This window comes from Tachysurus vachellii, chromosome 8 (genome assembly GCF_030014155.1).
Source record: "Tachysurus vachellii isolate PV-2020 chromosome 8, HZAU_Pvac_v1, whole genome shotgun sequence".
NCBI lineage: Eukaryota > Metazoa > Chordata > Actinopteri > Siluriformes > Bagridae > Tachysurus > Tachysurus vachellii.
In genome coordinates, this window is record NC_083467.1 from 279,269 (window position 1) to 297,500 (window position 18,232).

General features: G+C 42.4%; 2 protein-coding genes across 3 annotated transcripts in view; both read left to right on the forward strand.

The window, feature by feature from the left end:
- The first annotated feature begins 1,050 nt into the window (after positions 1-1,050).
- On the forward strand, positions 1,051-5,877 carry gpr143 (G protein-coupled receptor 143). Its single transcript, XM_060875627.1, has 9 exons — positions 1,051-1,401; positions 2,373-2,482; positions 2,715-2,809; positions 3,013-3,105; positions 3,248-3,357; positions 3,798-3,906; positions 4,469-4,586; positions 4,968-5,223; positions 5,570-5,877. The coding sequence occupies exons 1-9, from the start codon at positions 1,146-1,148 to the stop codon at positions 5,653-5,655; spliced, it is 1,233 nt and encodes a 410-aa protein (XP_060731610.1). The 5' UTR covers positions 1,051-1,145; the 3' UTR covers positions 5,656-5,877.
- Positions 5,878-11,154: 5,277 nt separating this feature from the next.
- Positions 11,155-18,232, forward strand: part of LOC132850574 (anosmin-1) — a 19,802-nt gene continuing 12,724 nt past the window's right edge. For both annotated transcript variants that reach the window (XM_060877212.1, XM_060877213.1), the window contains exons 1-2: positions 11,155-11,384; positions 16,748-16,795. In XM_060877212.1, coding sequence (XP_060733195.1) covers positions 11,214-11,384; positions 16,748-16,795 — 219 coding nt within the window. In that variant the 5' untranslated portion in view covers positions 11,155-11,213. The remainder of the gene's footprint in view (positions 11,385-16,747; positions 16,796-18,232) is intronic.

Here is an 18,232-nt window from a genome sequence, read left to right on the forward strand (position 1 = left end):
CTAGTTATAACTAAACTTTGGGCTAGAATGAAGCTAGTTTTCTCAGGTGGAAGATCAGAACTCATAAAGCTCACAGTGCTATAAATGTAGCTTCAAGTAGCTAGAAATGAACTTATAATTTTGGTTAAATAATAATTAGATTGGAGCTAATTGTCTTTGATAAGACGTAGGTTTACTTAATAACTAGGTGTTTTATGCTTCTATAAAGCATGAGGTTAAACTAGCTGTATTAGTTACCATGGAAACAGGTAAACACATTTGTTTCCAGGTTTGCTTTTATTTATGTGGAAAGTTTTCTCTGCGTTTGGAATAAATAACTGCATGGCTTTAACATCTACTGTATGCAAGACCTCTAGAGAATGCTAATGAGCTTCATTGTCTTTTTGGTCTGTTGTCATAATGATTAACACTTTTAACACTTAACATCAAGGCCACTGAGGTCACCAACAAATCAACACCAAACAAATCATTAAAGCCATTTTAAGTTTCAGGTTTTTTTCTCATGACATTTATCTCAGAATCTCCTCCATCACAGCCCTAAGGTGTGATGTGCTGCATGCTGCATGGCCTGGAATTTTGTCCTCCTTTACAATGATGATGATGATGATGATGATGATGATGATGATGATGTCACTTCCTGAGGCGGTAAGTCTGTGACAGCAGAAACATATCCCACATTACAGAGCTGAACTTCCACAAAGACTTCACAACAAAACACTAAATAAAAATAATTACAGCTGCTTAATTCACATTTAAGTCATAAGATCTCATTAGGAGTGTTTTATGTTTGAGTTTTAATGAAAAAGAAAATAAAAAAGTCTTTTTAGTGAACCAAGTCCACCAAGAAACAAACAACATGCCATTTTAGCATTTTTGGCGTGGCTTCTTTCACAGAAATGTTGCTTGGGGGAGAATTAAGCAAAAGCACATGATGCTTCAACTCGTGATTTTCACCCAGAGAGCAGACGAATGAACAGATGGACGTCTTTCCTCACATCTCTCTTGTAGTAGCAGAAAGGTAACTGGATTTCAAGGTTAAACCGTGTTTTGTTTTGTTTTTCTAACTGTGGACGATGTTCTCCTTGGCTTAAGACTTGCAACTTTTCTTCTCTGTCCACGGCTTCATTCTTCTCCAAGCTGAAAGCATGGCTTCTCCTCGCCTCGAGACCTTCTGCTGCCCGAATCGTGACGCTGCAACAGACTTTATTGTCAGCTTCCAGCCTGGTTTTTTCAGTGCTATGTGTGCAGGAAGTGCTGGACTGAGCATGATCATCTCTCTCCTGCAGATTCTTCCTAAAAGAAGAGGCTACAGGAGAGTGGGCACGTACCCGCTCCCAAAACCGGCCTCTTCCTCCAGGATTTTGTTCATCATAAGTGTTTGTGATATTCTCGGGTGTGTGGGTAAGGAAGAGCTCGCTCACCTCACAGCTACCTAAATAACGTGTTCTTCAGTAATAAACACTTCACTGAGAAATGAGGGTTAATGATTCATGACTTCTCTCTGTGTGTGTGTGTGTAACCATCACATGCTTGTATCATGGCTTGTCTAATTTCTTCTTTGTATTTCTGTGTGATCTGGTTCAGGCCTATGACCTTTTGTTCCTTTCTTTTGAGCTCAGGTTAGTGATCAGTTCTCTTTCTAGATGTTCTAGATGTGATGAGGCTCAAGGAGAATCCTTTATCTTGAAACTGAAGCCACATGCAGCAGAATATTGCACCCTTCACCAAAGCCATCCTCTAACAGTTACTCTCCATTTTCAGCTCATTGAGAACTCACTGCATGATGATGAGTATGATGATGATACTTTCCCATCTCCAGTGGTTATTCCATACTCTTCAGCAGTCAGGTCTGGAGTCCCACCCCCAAGATCTTGTTTTCCTGGAATAGATTTGGCAACCCAGCTTGTAATACTCCCAGCTTCACCTGGTCTGAAGCACCGAGACAGAGGAATGTCCCAGTCTACACTGGAAGTGTCTGTGATGCCATTATTCTAAGGGTTTCCAAATTTATCAGTGGGCTTAAAGTGTCTTCATTCTTGTTGAGACGAGACCTCACCATCACAAAACAGTGAAACTGAAACCCAAACCCAGCTGGAGATGTCCTTCAGACTGAGTTAGGGACGACTGTCTTTTCTGTCCACAAGGACACTGTTGTTGTCAGAATGTGTTCAGGCCACGTGGTGATGAAAAACATAAATTAAGCGATCTGTAAAAGCTCTGCTTGTCTTTACAGGCACTTTATGGTTGTTGTTGTTTCAGATGTCATTTGAACTACTTTCACAGTTAGATTTTGAGGACTGTTGTGTAGTTTAGAGTATGTTTAGTTTTGTATTTCAGTTGTATATCGCTGGCTGTGTTGTGTGTTTGTGTAGGAATAATCGTGAGATCGTCAGTGTGGCTCGGCGCTCCCAGTGTCATCCAGGAAATCTCAGTCACTAACAGCAGTAATGTGTGGCCTGAAGTCTTCTGTGTGGGCAGCGCTGTATGTCCCTCACACACACACACACACACACACACACACACACACACACACACACACAAAACAGCTCCACACAATGTACATAACATGCATTGTTTTGTAACTAACACAGATGAGCAGGTTAGCATTCTAGCATGCTAGCGTTTGTTCCCTCTGGTGTTTTGGTGTGTTGATGTTCATCCTGTGTGTTTATGTTATAAAAGTACGTGACTCAGTTGGTCTGTCTATTACCCAGATGTGGATCCAGCTCTTCTTCAGTGCCTCATTCTGGTGGATGTTCTGCTACGCCGTGGACGCGTTTCTGGTGGTCAGACGATCCGCCGGAATCAGGTTTGATGAAGAGTCTTATAACTTAAATGTGTCTAGTCTTAAATGTCTTAAATGTGGCTTCTTTTTACCTTTATTTAGATGTTATGGAAGATTAATCACCAGATCCAGGCTACTTATTATATTAGTGTAGTTCTGTTTTTCTCTCCTCCTTTATTCTCTCTCTCTCTCTCTCTCTCTCTCTCTCTCTCTCTCTCTCTCTTTAGCACCATTGTTCTGTATCACATGATCACATGGGGTTTAGCTGTGCTGCTGTGTGTGGAAGGTGTAGCCATGCTTTATTACCCCTCCCTCTCAAGGTACACACACACACACACACACACACACACACACACACACACACACACACAGATTTCAAGTTCAATTTGGAGAATTTTAAAGGTACTACATCCTTAAATTTACAGTATGTTAGTGTTACGTTTGTCATGTTTTATGTTTTAGTTGTGAAAACGGTCTTCAGCACGCGATCCCTCACTACATCACCACGTACGCTCCGATGCTGTTGGTGCTTTTAGTCAATCCGATCCTGTTCACACGCACTGTCACTGCTGGTAGGTTTTTTACCCATAATACTCTTTTTACCCATAAATGTGAATATCTAATGTAATATGCACTCTGATAATGTGACACTGTGATATACAACAATGTATAAAATGTGTAGAATGTATGTTAAGAATCAAATCAGTAAGTCAGCATATGAATCAGTGAATCATTTGGTCATAGCTCAGAATCACCCCTCTATTGTTCAGCTCGTAAGGGATTGAATCATTTAATCATAGCTCAGATTCGATCCACTCTCCTTTACTGGATCAGTTTTGAGTCAGTGAATCATATGGCAGTGGCTAAGAGTCACTCCTATTTTGTTCAGCTGGTCAATGTTTGGATCAATGAATCATTAACTTGTAGATTCACTCGTAGATTCATTTTTTAAACATGAACAGTGTTTCATAGCTAATTTATCTCACAGTGACAGTATTGTATTTCACCACAGTTACTTCATTACTGAAAGGACGTCAAGGAATTTACACAGAAAACGAGAGACGCTTAGGAGCAGAAATCAAAATACGTTTCTTCAAAATTCTCCTGGTCTTCATTATCTGGTGAGACGTTTCACTTCACATCTGTTCAAAAGTCTGCACAACTTTAATCTTCTAAGAGAATTCCACCATCTGATTAATATATGATAGCTAGTTTATTAAGGTAGTTATTTTTTCAACTAGGCCTGACTTTAAAAACACACTTAAGATACTGAAATATTGATCAATGTACATCACATGTAGCCTGGTTTACTGAGGAAACATCTGGCAAACATTCATTGGAGTCATTTCCTTGCATGAAGTCACCTTTTCTCATTAAACCAGCAGATGTTGTGCCCAAAAAGTTCTCCTCTGTCATCTAAACACACATTTCCACTGGAGACAGAGGCGAACACTGGCTCCATAAGGATGACGTTATGTCATTATGAAATATCAAAGCTGATCAGTTGCTTAATCATTAATCATTTTCAAATAAATCTGATCAAATGAGTACAAAGCTTAAATAATGTTTTCCTCATTAAAAGTAGATTATAAATGAGTGTGTGTGTGTGTGTGTGCAGTGTTTGTGTATGTAGTGTAACTGTAACAGTAAGTGATGATTATCTCTCCTCTGTGTCCCTGTTAGCTGGCTGCCCAACCTGATTAATGAGAGTTTGTTATTTTACCTGGAAGTTCAACCGGACATTCAGGATGCCGAGCTGAAAAATGTCCGTAACGCATCTCTCATCACCTGGTTCATTATGGTGAGTCGAGGACAGATGAGACACCAGAAGTCACCTTCACTAACATCATCAATCCCCATTTTTGTTATTATATTGATAAAACTCCCAGGTGATGATCACTGAGCACTGCTCCACATGAACCTGACAGGAACGCCTGACTCACTGAGCCTCACCTCATGTGCCAGAACATTCCATACAATGACACTGGATGATGGCCAAAATGTAGAACTTAACATTCAGTACGTGATTAAAATGTGAAAGAAAAACAGACCAAGTTTAATTACTGACATTTTTCAGGTGTATAACTCAGCGATCATGAGACCGTAGAGCCGTAACCGCTCCAGATTTATGTGTTTATGTGAATAAAAGCAGTGATACTGATAGTCATGTTTTTGGGGACAGGGCATTCTGAACCCCATGCAGGCCTTCCTCAACACACTGGCCTTCCACGGCTGGACAGGATTAGACCTCGATCTGAGTCTGCAGAGGCGGCGAGAGCTAACCTGGGACTCGGCCTCCACCTCGATAGCGACAGCTGGAGGTTACGAACCCATGATGCCTTCCACACTGCTCTACCAGAGCCACATCCAGGACGGGAAGAAGTTGACAGGGAACGGACACCACCTTCCGTCTGACGCAGTCAGCATCCTGTCTGAAAGTAATTCTACTTCAACATTTCCATATAAACTGTTTAAAGGTTCCTCCAGAAGGAAAAGACCAATAGGAGTCCAGGAGGATCAGTGACTAGTGATTAACTGGGTGGCAAGTGGGACCAGGTGGCAAGGTGGCAAGTGGGACCAGGTACCTGACGTTCAACTAGAACTGAAGAACAGAACACAATGTGAACATGACAGAGAAGTCAGCGAGATATAAAACCACGTACAAAATAACATAGAGGACACACAATGCAAAAGACAGAAATGACATAAGTAATAAGACAGAATTATAGATACTGTTGGTTCTGGTATTGATTGTTGACCTGGGTTCTGGGTTCTGCTCTCTAGGTTCTGGCTCTAGTACTCTGGAAATCCACACAGGTGGTGGAGAGGAAGCTGAAGCAGGAGTGATGGAGGAGACACCGAGACGATAGGAGACGAGTGGATGAAGTGTGTTTGATCACACCAGTTATTCTGGAACAGAAAGATCTGATCTCTGTTTTATTCACAACAAAAAGACAGTCCATAATAAAATTCTAGGCAGTGACACAGTGACAGTGACACAGCGACACAGTGACAGGGACACAGTGACACAGTGACAGCGACACAGTGACAGTAAAACAGAGACACAGCGACACAGTAACACAGCGACAGTAAAACAGTGACACAGCGACAGTAACACAGCGACACAGTGACAGTAAAACAGAGACACAGCGACACAGCGACAGTAAAACAGAGACACAGCGACACAGCGACACAGTGACAGTAAAACAGAGACACAGCGACACACCGACACAGTGACAGTAAAACAGAGACACAGCGACACACCGACACAGTGACAGTAAAACAGAGACACAGCGACACACCGACACAGTGACAGTAAAACAGAGACACAGCGACACACCGACACAGTGACAGTAAAACAGAGACACAGCGACACAGCGACAGTAAAACAGAGACACAGCGACACAGCGACAGTAAAACAGAGACACAGCGACACAGCGACACAGTGACAGTAAAACAGAGACACAGCGACACAGTGACAGTAAAACAGAGACACAGCGACACAGTGACAGTAAAACAGAGACACAGCGACACAGCGACAGTAACACAGCGACACAGTGACAGAGCGACAGTAACACAGTGACACAGTGACAGTGACACAGTAACACAGTGACAGTAACTAACAGAGTTACTGAGTCCATAATTCTGTTTATAGAAATAAAATTCTAGGCAGGGACACAGTGACAGGGTCACAGCGACACAGTAACAGTGACACAGCGACAGTGACACAGTGACACTGCGACACAGTGACAGTGACACAGCGACAGTGACACAGTGACACAGCGACACAGTGACAGTGACACAGCGACAGTGACACAGCGACACAGTGACTGTGACACAGTAACACAGCGACACAGTGACAGTGACACAGCGACACAGTAACACTGCGACAGTGACAGTGAGACAGTAACACAGTGACACAGCGACAGTGACACAGTAACACAGTTACACAGTGACAGTGACACAGTGACACAGTAACACAGTGACACAGTAACACAGTGACAGTAACACAGTGACACAGTGACAGTGACACAGTGACACAGTGACAGTAACACAGTGACACAGTAACACAGTAACACAGTGACACAGTAACACAGTAACACAGCGACACAGTGACAGTGACACAGCGACACAGTAACACTGCGACAGTGACAGTGAGACAGTAACACAGTGACACAGCGACAGTGACACAGTAACACAGTTACACAGTGACACAGTGACAGTAACACAGTGACACAGTGACAGTGACACAGTGACACAGTGACAGTAACACAGTGACACAGTAACACAGTGACACAGTGACACAGTGACACAGTGACAGTGACACAGTGACAGTAACACAGTGACACAGTGACAGTGACACAGTGACAGTGACACAGTGACAACCATTTAAGAAAAAACCCAATTCATTTCTGTCTGATCATTTCTATTCACTACACACTCTCCACTGAACACAACATAAGTTACACTGAACACAACACTGAACACATCATAAGTTACACTGAACATTGTAAGTTACACTGAACACAACACTAAACACATCAGTTCTGTCAGGAAAGGCAGTTGCCACAGCGAGGGTAAAAACAGATGCAGGAATAACAAAAACACGATTTTTATTAACGTGAAAAACATTAAACAAGTAAAAAAAAACGTCAAGAAACACGACACGACAAACAGGCAAATAAACCACCAACAACACAAAGATGACTCAGTAGAGCTGAATGTAACATGGAGGAAATAAACAGACAAGATTAACAGACACATAGGAAGAGATGAGATAGAGACGTGAGATACAGACGTGAGATACGTGACACAACACGCTGCCAGAGCGCCCCCTAATGTTCCAGCAGAAAAAGTCCAGCTTTACTGTGTAATGAATGTGATGTGATGTTCAGTGACATTTCTACAATAAACTGAAACAAGATTTATGGCTCACTTTTACATTTTGTCCTGGATGTCGTCTCAGAAATGTATTATGATGCCTGAGAAGATTCTGGACAGATTTTAATGTGACTACAAGAAGAGATTCCATTAACCAAAGGAAAAATCAAAAAGCCTGAGCACAAGTAACTGTAGGTCCAGATGAAGAACCAGAAAGATCAGTAATCTGCCTCAGGAACTCAGGTCTCCTCCTCAAACCATCATCAAACTCTGAATCATTCACTGAAACAAGCATCATTTCAGACAGAAAGCTAAACAGATTTCATCCCAATGTTAGAAAACTAACAGTGTTAGAAGAACTTTAGAGTTCTGGTCCAGTGGTGATTAAGATGAGACCAGAAGCCTTTCATTTCTCTGTCACAGATAGTTCCAAACTAGATGTATTATTATTTATTACAGATAAACAAGGACCAAATGTAGGAAATAAATCGTACAATAAACATTTATGTATTTTTCCCCACCAGGTGGCGCTAGGAACATGTCAGGAGCCAACATACATGGAGTTCAGGGGTTGTAGGGTTCCTCAGATACAGTTTTAGACGTATTTAAAGTTTGACAGACAAATAAATAAATAAATCAGTAAATATGTTTGAAACCCGAATCCAGACTTCTTTAGTAGATTTGAGTGTCCATAAGAAAGCGCAAACTTTAGTCTTCATTGGACTGCAGAAGGGGGGGCACGGTGGCTTAGTGGTTAGCACGTTCGCCTCACACCTCCAGGGTTGGGGGTTCGATTCCCGCCTCCACCTTGTGTGTGTGGAGTTTGCATGTTCTCCCCGTGCCTCGGGGGTTTCCTCCGGGTACTCCGGTTTCCTCCCCCGGTCCAAAGACATGCATGGTAGGTTGATTGGCATCTCTGGAAAATTGTCCATAGTGTGTGATTGTGTGAGTGAATGAGTGTGTGTGCCCTGAGATGTGTTGGCACTCCGTCCAGGGTGTATCCTGCCTTGATGCCCGATGACACCTGAGATAGGCACAGGCTCCCCGTGACCCGAGGTAGTTCGGATAAGCGGTAGAAGATGAATGAATGAATGAATGAATGGACTGCAGAATATTTAATACTTAATTTTGGGTCCCACCCAGAAAGAAGCATCACAGCGTTCTTCCTTTCACCTGCTGTTCCTCCTGTCAGCATGAAGCAATCTGGTTCTTCTCTGATATCAGAACTGATCCTCACTGGATGTTTTATTGTTCTACATCTTGTTGTGTGTGAAAACATCACATCAGGACTTTCTGAAATACTCGAACCTGGAACCACTGTCTGGAACCAATCTCTGAGACCATAACAGTCCTACACACACCTACAACACTGAACAGCAAATATGTTTCACACACACACACACACACACACACACACACACACACACACACACACACACACACACACATGCATATGCGCTTTGATCCCAAAGGCTGCAGGTGCCTCCTTTTGTAGCACAAACACCTGTGAAAAAGATTAATGGTGTTATTCTCTTCTTCACATGGGGGCTGAAAAGTAACACACACACACACTCACTCACACACACACACACACACACACACACAAACACACACTCTCTCTCTCTCTCTCTTTCCCTCTCTCTATCTCTCTCTCTCGCTTTCTCTCTCTATCTCTCTCTCGCTGCTTGGCTTGAGAAACAATAGACCCTTTAAACCGTTAGAACAGTTAGCATTGATTAGATTTGAAACACAACTTAATTGCAAATCTCTGATCGTAAAGTCCAGTCATTACGGTGTAAATGTGTGTAAATGTGTGTGAATGTGTGGAAATGTGTGTAAATGTGTGTAAATGTTTGTGAATGTGTAAATATTAAGGTTTATCACTTCTACAAAACATCTGGAACAGAAGATATGAAGAGCGATAACTCTTAGCCATGTGGGGTCCTCATGGTTTTATACTTTTAGTTTTAAATATGGATCAATTTGAGCAAATAAGGAGTTTAAACTGTACACATGTGAAGTGTAGAAGAAAACAGGTTTAAAATAAAAGGATGAGGATCAAAGAAGAAAAGAGATGAAAGAAAAGAAGATAAAGCATAAACAAAGTGTTTAGACTCAGAGGACAGGAATGGCGAGACTGCAGTCTCCTTGTGTTGTCTGGTGTTTTACGCTGTGTGTGTGTGTGTGTGTGTGTGTGTGTACACATGGCAGTTGAGTTCTGTTTTCTAACTTGTTTTATTTCATTGTATTTTATTCTGATATTTGATGTATTAAGGGCACGATTACGGTCTGAAGCCTTTTACTCTGCTCCACGTTTACAAGTGACTGAGGACCTGTTACTTCAGACCCTTGAGAAAACACGACACACAGGGGTCGTATATAATTCCTGACCCTTAGAATACCTTTAAAGAAGCAACATGGACATTATGGAAGTCCAGAGCTCACTGTGTGTGGGCAAGACAAAAAAATGGAGTTATTCCTGGCAAGCAGCTTCCTGTTGGCCATAAGGACCAATTCCAGGCTTCATTATGGAAGTACAAGCTGAAATCTTTGGCACATGATGTGATTTAGCCTGGAGCTAGCCGTCTTGCTGGGCCAAATCGCCAGTCCCAGTTTGTGCCCTGCTCTGTTTTATGACATAAAAGCCAATAAAGCCTCATTATCTGCTGCCGATGTGGTGGCAGAAAGTGAACTCTGGATGGCTAATAAATAACGAAGCCTCCAGGGAACTTTTCTAATAAAAACTCTGACTCATTTTCAGTATTTTCAGGGCGACAGGCTTTGTTAGTGCGATCTGTGACGTCTCGTTCTGCACAAAACAGTGATGGACTTTGGGTTTTATTATGTATGTGTTTTAGCATCATTAGCACTTCCAGATAAACAGGAAACAGAACATAGATCAGGGCCTTTAGAAATGAAGGAGATTTTGACATATAAATAATTATTACACATAAAATACATGTGTGTGTGTGTGTGGATGAGCTGTTGCTATAGAAACAGTAATGAATCAGTGCATTAATATAATCCTGAGTTAATGTTGTAGAGAATTAAAACTTTATTGTGTTGGAACTCCATTTAGTGAGCAGTGTAATCAGGCCAGAATGGTACATTCTAAACTCATTAAAGCCTTTATAAATATAATATTATGACAGTAAAGATGTTGTTCACATCACATCACATTACATTACATCACACCACATATTAAAGCACAACAGTGACAGATTAACTTTAACTTTCAGAGCTTTTTAACTGTCAGAGCTGTAACTTTACTGTTTATCTTGTTTATATCGGGACCCCGGACTTTATTTGACTTGGTATCGTCCACTACCTGCTGCCGCGCGAGCCCTGAATATTTGACCCACACGCGCCCGTGTCTCCTCCAATCAGCTCTCAAGCCTTGCCCGTGACCCCGCCCCTTGTCGCGCGCTCGGTGATTAAATGAAAGCTCAGTGTGAAGCGCGCGCGCGTATCAGTGTGTGAGACCGAGCGCTCGTGCGCGTGACAGAACCGGAGCGGTGTGTACAGAGGACGGGACGCGGGAGGCGCGATGTCGGCGTGGATTAATGTGGTTATTATCGTTATATTCGGGACGGCGGAGGTGAGCGCGAGGCGACAGGACGAGTCGGTGCTGGTGGGAAGCGTGATGCGCGCGCGCTGCGTGTCCCGGTGCCTCAGTCTGCACCGCACGCGCATCTCCGCTGTGTGTAAACACGCTCAGGTTCGCTGTCTGTTTATATGTCTGATATAAAACTCACCGTTTATTTATCTTTTATATCGTTTATAAAAAAGGACGTTAACTTTAATGCGTTTTATCTCATGTCATCATTTAACATCTAATGTAACGGTTACTGTGTGTGTGTGTGTGAGAGCGTGTGTGTGAGAGCGTGTGTGTGAGAGCGTGTGTGTGAGAGCGTGTGTGTGAGAGCGTGTGTGTGAGTGCGTGTGTGAGTGTGTATATGTGTGTGAGAGAGTATGTGTGAGTGAGTGTGTGTGTGTGTTTGTGTGAGAGAGTGTGTGAGAGAGTGTGTGTGAGAGTGTGTGAGCGTGTGTGTTTGTGTGTGTGTGTGTATATGTGTGTGTGAGAGAGTATGTGTGAGAGAGTATGTGTGAGAGTGAGTGTGAGAGTGTGTCTGTGAGTGCGTGCGTGTGTGTGTGAGAGAGTGTGTATGTATGTGTGTGAGTGTGTATGTATGTGTGAGAGTGTGTGAGTGTGTGTGTGTATATATGTGTGTGTGTGTATGTGTGTGTGAGAGAGTGTGTGTGAGAGAGTGTGTGTGAGAGAGTGTGTGTGAGAGAGTGTGTGTGTGAGAGAGTGTGTATGTATGTGTGTGAGTGTGTATGTATGTGTGTGAGTGTGTGTGTATATATGTGTGTGTGTATGTGTGTGTGAGAGAGAGTGTGTGAGAGAAAGTGTGTGTGTGTGTGTGCGTGTGTAAAGGTAAAGGTACCTATTACCCGTGTACACACACACACACACACACACACACACACACACACACACATGATGAGATTCTTGAACTCTGACAGTGTAGTTTACCTGACAGTCAGGTGTTAAATTCAGCACATCACAGCTTTCTATGAATCTTCTCACTCTGACACCTGATGGTTTCTATAGCGACAGGGAGGTGTTTCTGTGGTAACCACATGATGAACCAGAGACAGGTAGAACTAATTGGTATTTATTAAAGAGAAGTTTGTAATTGTTGATGATGAACATTTCTATAAGATGTTTATTGAGTCTCAGAGAGATAAAACACACGACGTACCTACATTCTATACACAATAAGAACATATAACTGATCACTGTGGATGTCTAAATGATTATAATTATGAGCACATTTCAGAAAGCCACATGTACGTGTGTGTGGTGACTAGTGAAGCTCAAGACTCGTAATACGTTCATCACTTCATTAGTGAAATATTAATAGTGAAATGTGACAGTTATCAAACGCAGAAAACAAGCACTCACATTATAATGTCATGCTGGTCAGAAGTACGTCCCAGCTCCGTTCAGTGAGTCAGATCATTTGACTCACTAATAAGAGTCAACTCTTTTTGATCTCTGATGATTCCTTGCCATTTTTCCTGATACAGTTATTACACTTTAGCTGAACAGCTGAAATTGTTTCTTGAAATCTTACTTAAACTTTGGTTGTTCTGCCTCACACACACTGCTGAGTCAAACACACACCTCAAATTCACACTAATCATCAACTGAAGGGCTGAACAGAGAGATATAACACTACTGTGTACATCTATGACAAAATGACTCATACACACGAGTCAACTCTTGGTGTTCACCTAAACGAGTCGACTCAAAGAGTCAGTGAATAGTGTAGTGAACAGGCACCATGCACTTCTTTTAAGTGGTTCTTAGAGAATCTGGTCAGCTGCAAAAACAAACCCCCTTCCTTTTTTAGGCTAATTAGTCAGGGGCCAAATGCCAGTACACACACACACACACACACACACACACACACACACACACACACACACACACACACACAAACAGCTCCATTCTGAATGTTTTATATAGTTCAGTGTTAATAGTAATTGAACATTTTGACTGAAGCCACATCATGATAAATTTGTCATACTACATACGTGTAGTTAATTAATTTCCTGAAGTTAATAAATAAAAAAATGCAGCTTGTCATGTTACTGAGAAAGTGGAACAAGCTTAAACCTCTCTCGCTTTCCGTCTGACACTGGAGGCTCCTTCCCTGTCTCAATAGAGAAAACTATTAGCGCAGTCAGAGCAAATTCTGACCAATCAGAGTGGAGCATGACTACAGCGCTCTGGTACAAGTAGAATTTATATATATAATAAAGTTTGAGTAGTATGTTAGAAGTGAGTGAGTCCTAAAGCTGTATGTAATATGTAGTAATGTGTTGTTTATAAACTGATAATAAGCAGTAGTATGTTGAGTTTGTGCACTTTTCCCATAACACACAGAGCAGGAAACACCCAAACCGTGAAATACGACGTTTGCTAACACAAACTGAAAGAAGGACTGTGTTCCGCAAAAGTGGGTTTTTACATTGGATTATTTATTTTCGGGCCGATTAAGCTGAAGGCGTGTCGGAGAAATTCCCGTCGCTCCTTTGGGAGTTGTAAAATATATTATGTTTTAAATCCAGCCTTTCATTCCTCCTCTCAGCTCCGTCTCACATCTCAATCTGAGGGAAAGATAAACATCGTAAAGTCATTTCGGCCGTGTTCACTTTAATACCGAATCATTTGGCAACCGAATCAAACGTGTAGAGTGTTTTTTTTTTTAAGGCTGAATGAATGAAGTCTTGTGTTATTTGGTTTTTACTTTTAAGTACACACACACACACACACACACACACACACACACACACACACAAAGTTTCGATCAGACCTACCTGAGATTTTGAAGGTAGCCTGATCAACATCGATGAAACCAGACTCGGATATTCATAAATCCACTTGAACTGAAGTGTGTGTGTGTGTGTGTGTGTGTCTAAAAGGTCAAAGGTGGTGTGTGTAGTTTTTATAATGAAATGGTTGTGTGTATTTAGTGTAATTGAGGTTTTGTATGTGGTTGGGTGATTGAGGTAATTGTTTGTTGTTTTGTGTGTGTGGTTGTGTAATGGTCTGATGATGATATGTGTGTGTGTGATGATCTGGGGCAGTGTGTGTGTGTGTGCGAGGATTTATAATGGTCTGAAGTTGTGTGCATGTGGTTGTGCAGTTGTGTAATGGTGTGAGGTTGTGTGTGTGAGGTTGTGTGTGTGTGGTTGTGTGTTGTTTAATGGTGTGTGGTTGTCTGTTGTGAGGATGTGTAATGGTGTGAGGTTGTGTGTGTGTGTGGTTGTGAGGTTGTGTAATGGTGCGAGGTTGTGTGTGTGTGTGTGGTTGTGAGGTTGTGTAATGGTGTGAGGTTGTGTGTGTGTGTGTGGTTGTGTAATGGTGTGAGGTTGTGTGTGTGGTTGTGTAATGGTGTGAGGTTGTGTGTGTGTGTGGTTGTGTAATGGTGTGAGGTTGTGTGTGTGTGTGTTGTGAGGTTGTGTAATGGTGTGAGGTTGTGTGTGTGTGTTGTGAGGTTGTGTAATGGTGTGAGGTTGTGTGTGTGTGTTGTGAGGTTGTGTAATGGTGTGAGGTTGTGTGTGTGTGTGTTGTGAGGTTGTGTAATGGTGTGAGGTTGTGTGTGTGTGTGTGTGGTTGTGTAATGGTGTGAGGTTGTGTGTGTATATTGTGAGGTTGTGTAATGGTGTGAGGTTGTGTGTGTGTGTTGTGAGGTTGTGTAATGGTGTGAGGTTGTGTGTGTGTGTTGTGAGGTTGTGTAATGGTGTGAGGTTGTGTGTGTATGTTGTGAGGTTGTGTAATGGTGTGAGGTTGTGTGTGTGTGTGTTGTGAGGTTGTGTAATGGTGTGAGGTTGTGTGTGTGTGTTGTGAGGTTGTGTAATTGTTTGTGTAAGTCTTAAAGCATGTCTCTTTGCTGTGTTCAGTCTGTGCCACCTCGTCCTCCACACACCTGATATCTTCAACACTTCTGCATGAAGTGAAGCTGTTTACATCCCGATGGACAGAGAAGGAAACACACTAAAATATGACTAACAACCTCACAGGAGTCTGTTTGGTTTTATTAAACTGAAGGCTTGTTGAATTCTCGCTGCTCCGCTGGGAATAATAAAATCTATTCTGTTTTAATTTCAGTCTGTGGTTCTTCCTCTCACTCCGTCTCACATCTCAACCTGATGGAAACATTATAAAGTGGTTCAGTTGTGTTCATGAGTGTGTTAGTGACAGTGTGTTAGCGACAGTGTGTTAGCGACAGTGTGTTAGCGACAGTGTGTTAGCGACAGTGTGTTAGCGACTGTGTGTTAGCGACAGTGTGTTAGCGACAGTGTGTTAGCGACAGTGTGTTAGCGACAGTGTGTTAGCGACAGTGTGTTAGCGACAGTGTGTTAGCGACTGTGTGTTAGCGACAGTGTGTTAGCGACTGTGTGTTAGCGATCTAATTTACTATGTAGCTATTGATTGGTTGAGCAGATTCCACTTAGCAACTGGGTGATTTCTGGTTTTGTTCTTGTTGAAATGAACATTCTAGAAGCTTTGGCCCTCCAACTTCCTGTACCATGTAGTGCCATGATCAGGTACACTGAAGAACATAGACTCAAGTACAACAAGCACCATGTGGTCTATCTTAGAAACCTGCTAACATCTGTTTGGAGTAGCATAGCAACTATCTGTGAGGACCACCTCGAATACCATAGCAACCATCTAGCATAATGCTAGGAATCACCTGGAGCAACCTAGCAACACTATAGCAACGACCTGGAGCAACCTAGCAACACTATAGCAACCACCTGGAACACCCTAGCAACACTATAGCAACCACCTGGAACACCCTAGCAACACTATAGCAACCACCTGGAACAACCTAGCAACACTATAGCAACCACCTGGAACAACCTAGCAACACCTATAGCAACCACCTGGAACAACCTAGCAACACTATAGTAACCACCTGGAACACCCTAGCAACCCTATAGCAACCACCTGGAACAACCTAGCAACACTATAGCAACCACCTGGAGCAACCTAGCAACACTATAGCAACCACCTGGAACAACCTAGCAACACCATAGCAACCACCTGGAGCAACCTAGCAACACTATAGCAACCACCTGGAATAACCTAGCAACACTATAGCAACCACCTGGAACAACCTAGCAACACCATAGCAACCACCTGGAATCTTTAACTTGGACCTAGCAGCTCTGTAATAACCACCTGCTGTACCATGGCAGCAGAAGAACATCACCCAAGAAACTACATAGCTACACCCTAGATGCCACCTGGAATACCATAGCATTAGATACATTTGGGGTGTAAACGTTTGGGCCGTGTCTCGTTCTACCTAAAGCTGTTGATTCATTCCTGTGATTTAGTGTGTTTAGATATCAGACCTGGTGTTCGAGTGAATTAATCAACACCTTCTGACCAATCAGAGTTCAGGATGTATGTGAAATAAACAGTGTGGTTTGTGCTGCGTTACTGCAACTGCATGATTATAACACAGCGTGTTGTTTTTTATTTTTTCGTTACAGGGAAACGGATCTCTGGTTTGGTGTCAGAGTCACAAGCAGTGTTCCAAGGTACAGTAACATTATACAGTCTGTCCTCATGTACAACACAATGTCCTGCTGTATCGCTTTATTACTGTCCACTGATGGTGTCCACTAAACCCTAACATCATCTCTTTACATTATATTCCTTTACACACACACACACACCACACACACACCACACACTCAGGTTTGTGGGGTGACTACAGTTGTGTGATTGTTGCCTTTTTCTGTTTATTTTAGCAGCGTCAGTCACTCAGGGAAAGTCAGGTCTAGAAGATAAACAGGCAGAGACACTGTGTCCTTTTATTCTCTAGCACTTTCTCTTCAGGTTACATCAGTCTCCTGTTACGTTGTGTGTTTTTGTGTGAAATGAATGATTTGCTTTTCAATAAGCATCAAAGTTCAAATCTACAGGAAAAGCAAGAATAAGCTAAACACTTAACTAGAGCTAATAGCTGACTTGAGAACTGACTTTTATTATTGATGGACAATGTCTTTACCTTGTTGCTTAGCAACTTGTTGAGTCCCATAAATGTGAACCATGGACTAATGTTGAGAAAATAGAGAGGCACTTGAAGTGTCCACTTTCCCAGCTACAGCTAGCTGTTTCTTTGTGTTTCATGGCTGTTCGATCCGCTGGTCTCGACGCTCAGCTGCCATGGCAACAGTGCAACAGCTTTTAGACTTTGGCATTTTACTAACGTGGACTTATTAGAGTTTTTAGTTAAAAATCTTTGCAGATGAATGAACTCAAATGCTTCAGAAATCTGGTGGAAAACCTTTCCAGAAGAGTGGAGTTTATTATAATAACAGCATGGTGTGATGGTCAGGGGTGCACAAACTTTGGCCATGTAGTGTATATTAAATGTAGAGAAATGGTCGGTGATGTCGTGAGATTCAGTCCAGGGTTCTGATTGTGTTCCTCAGTTTATTTCTCCAGGTAACAGCAGCCAGCAGTGTAAACAGTCTCCAGTCTCACTGCAGGAAAAGTGAAATCCTTCTTAACAGATTCAAGGAACAACAACGACTCACTACGACTCACTACGACTCACAACGACTCACTACGACTCACTACAACTCACTACGACTCACTACGACTCTTACAACTGGGTGGAAAAATTGCTGGCTGTGGAACTCCGCTTTCACTCCCCAAAGCCTGATCTGAGTAGGAATGTTTACAATGTCTCCTTTATAACACCAACACTGGAAAATAGAAGTAAGCCGAGTGAGAGAGAGAGAGAGAGAGAGAGAGAGAGAGAGAGAGAGAGAGAGAGAGAGAGAGATGGGGGTGATGTGGCCTTCATTAGCATGCTGATGCACAAACTTTGGCCTCCCAGAATGCACTGAAGCTTTTGTCCCTTTTTGGTCATTTTGTTTCTTTATCTTTCAAAAGACTTCCCTTTTACAGAGATGGACAGACAGCGACAAAGAGAGAGAGAAGGTGGTGGTGGGGTGGTGGTGAGG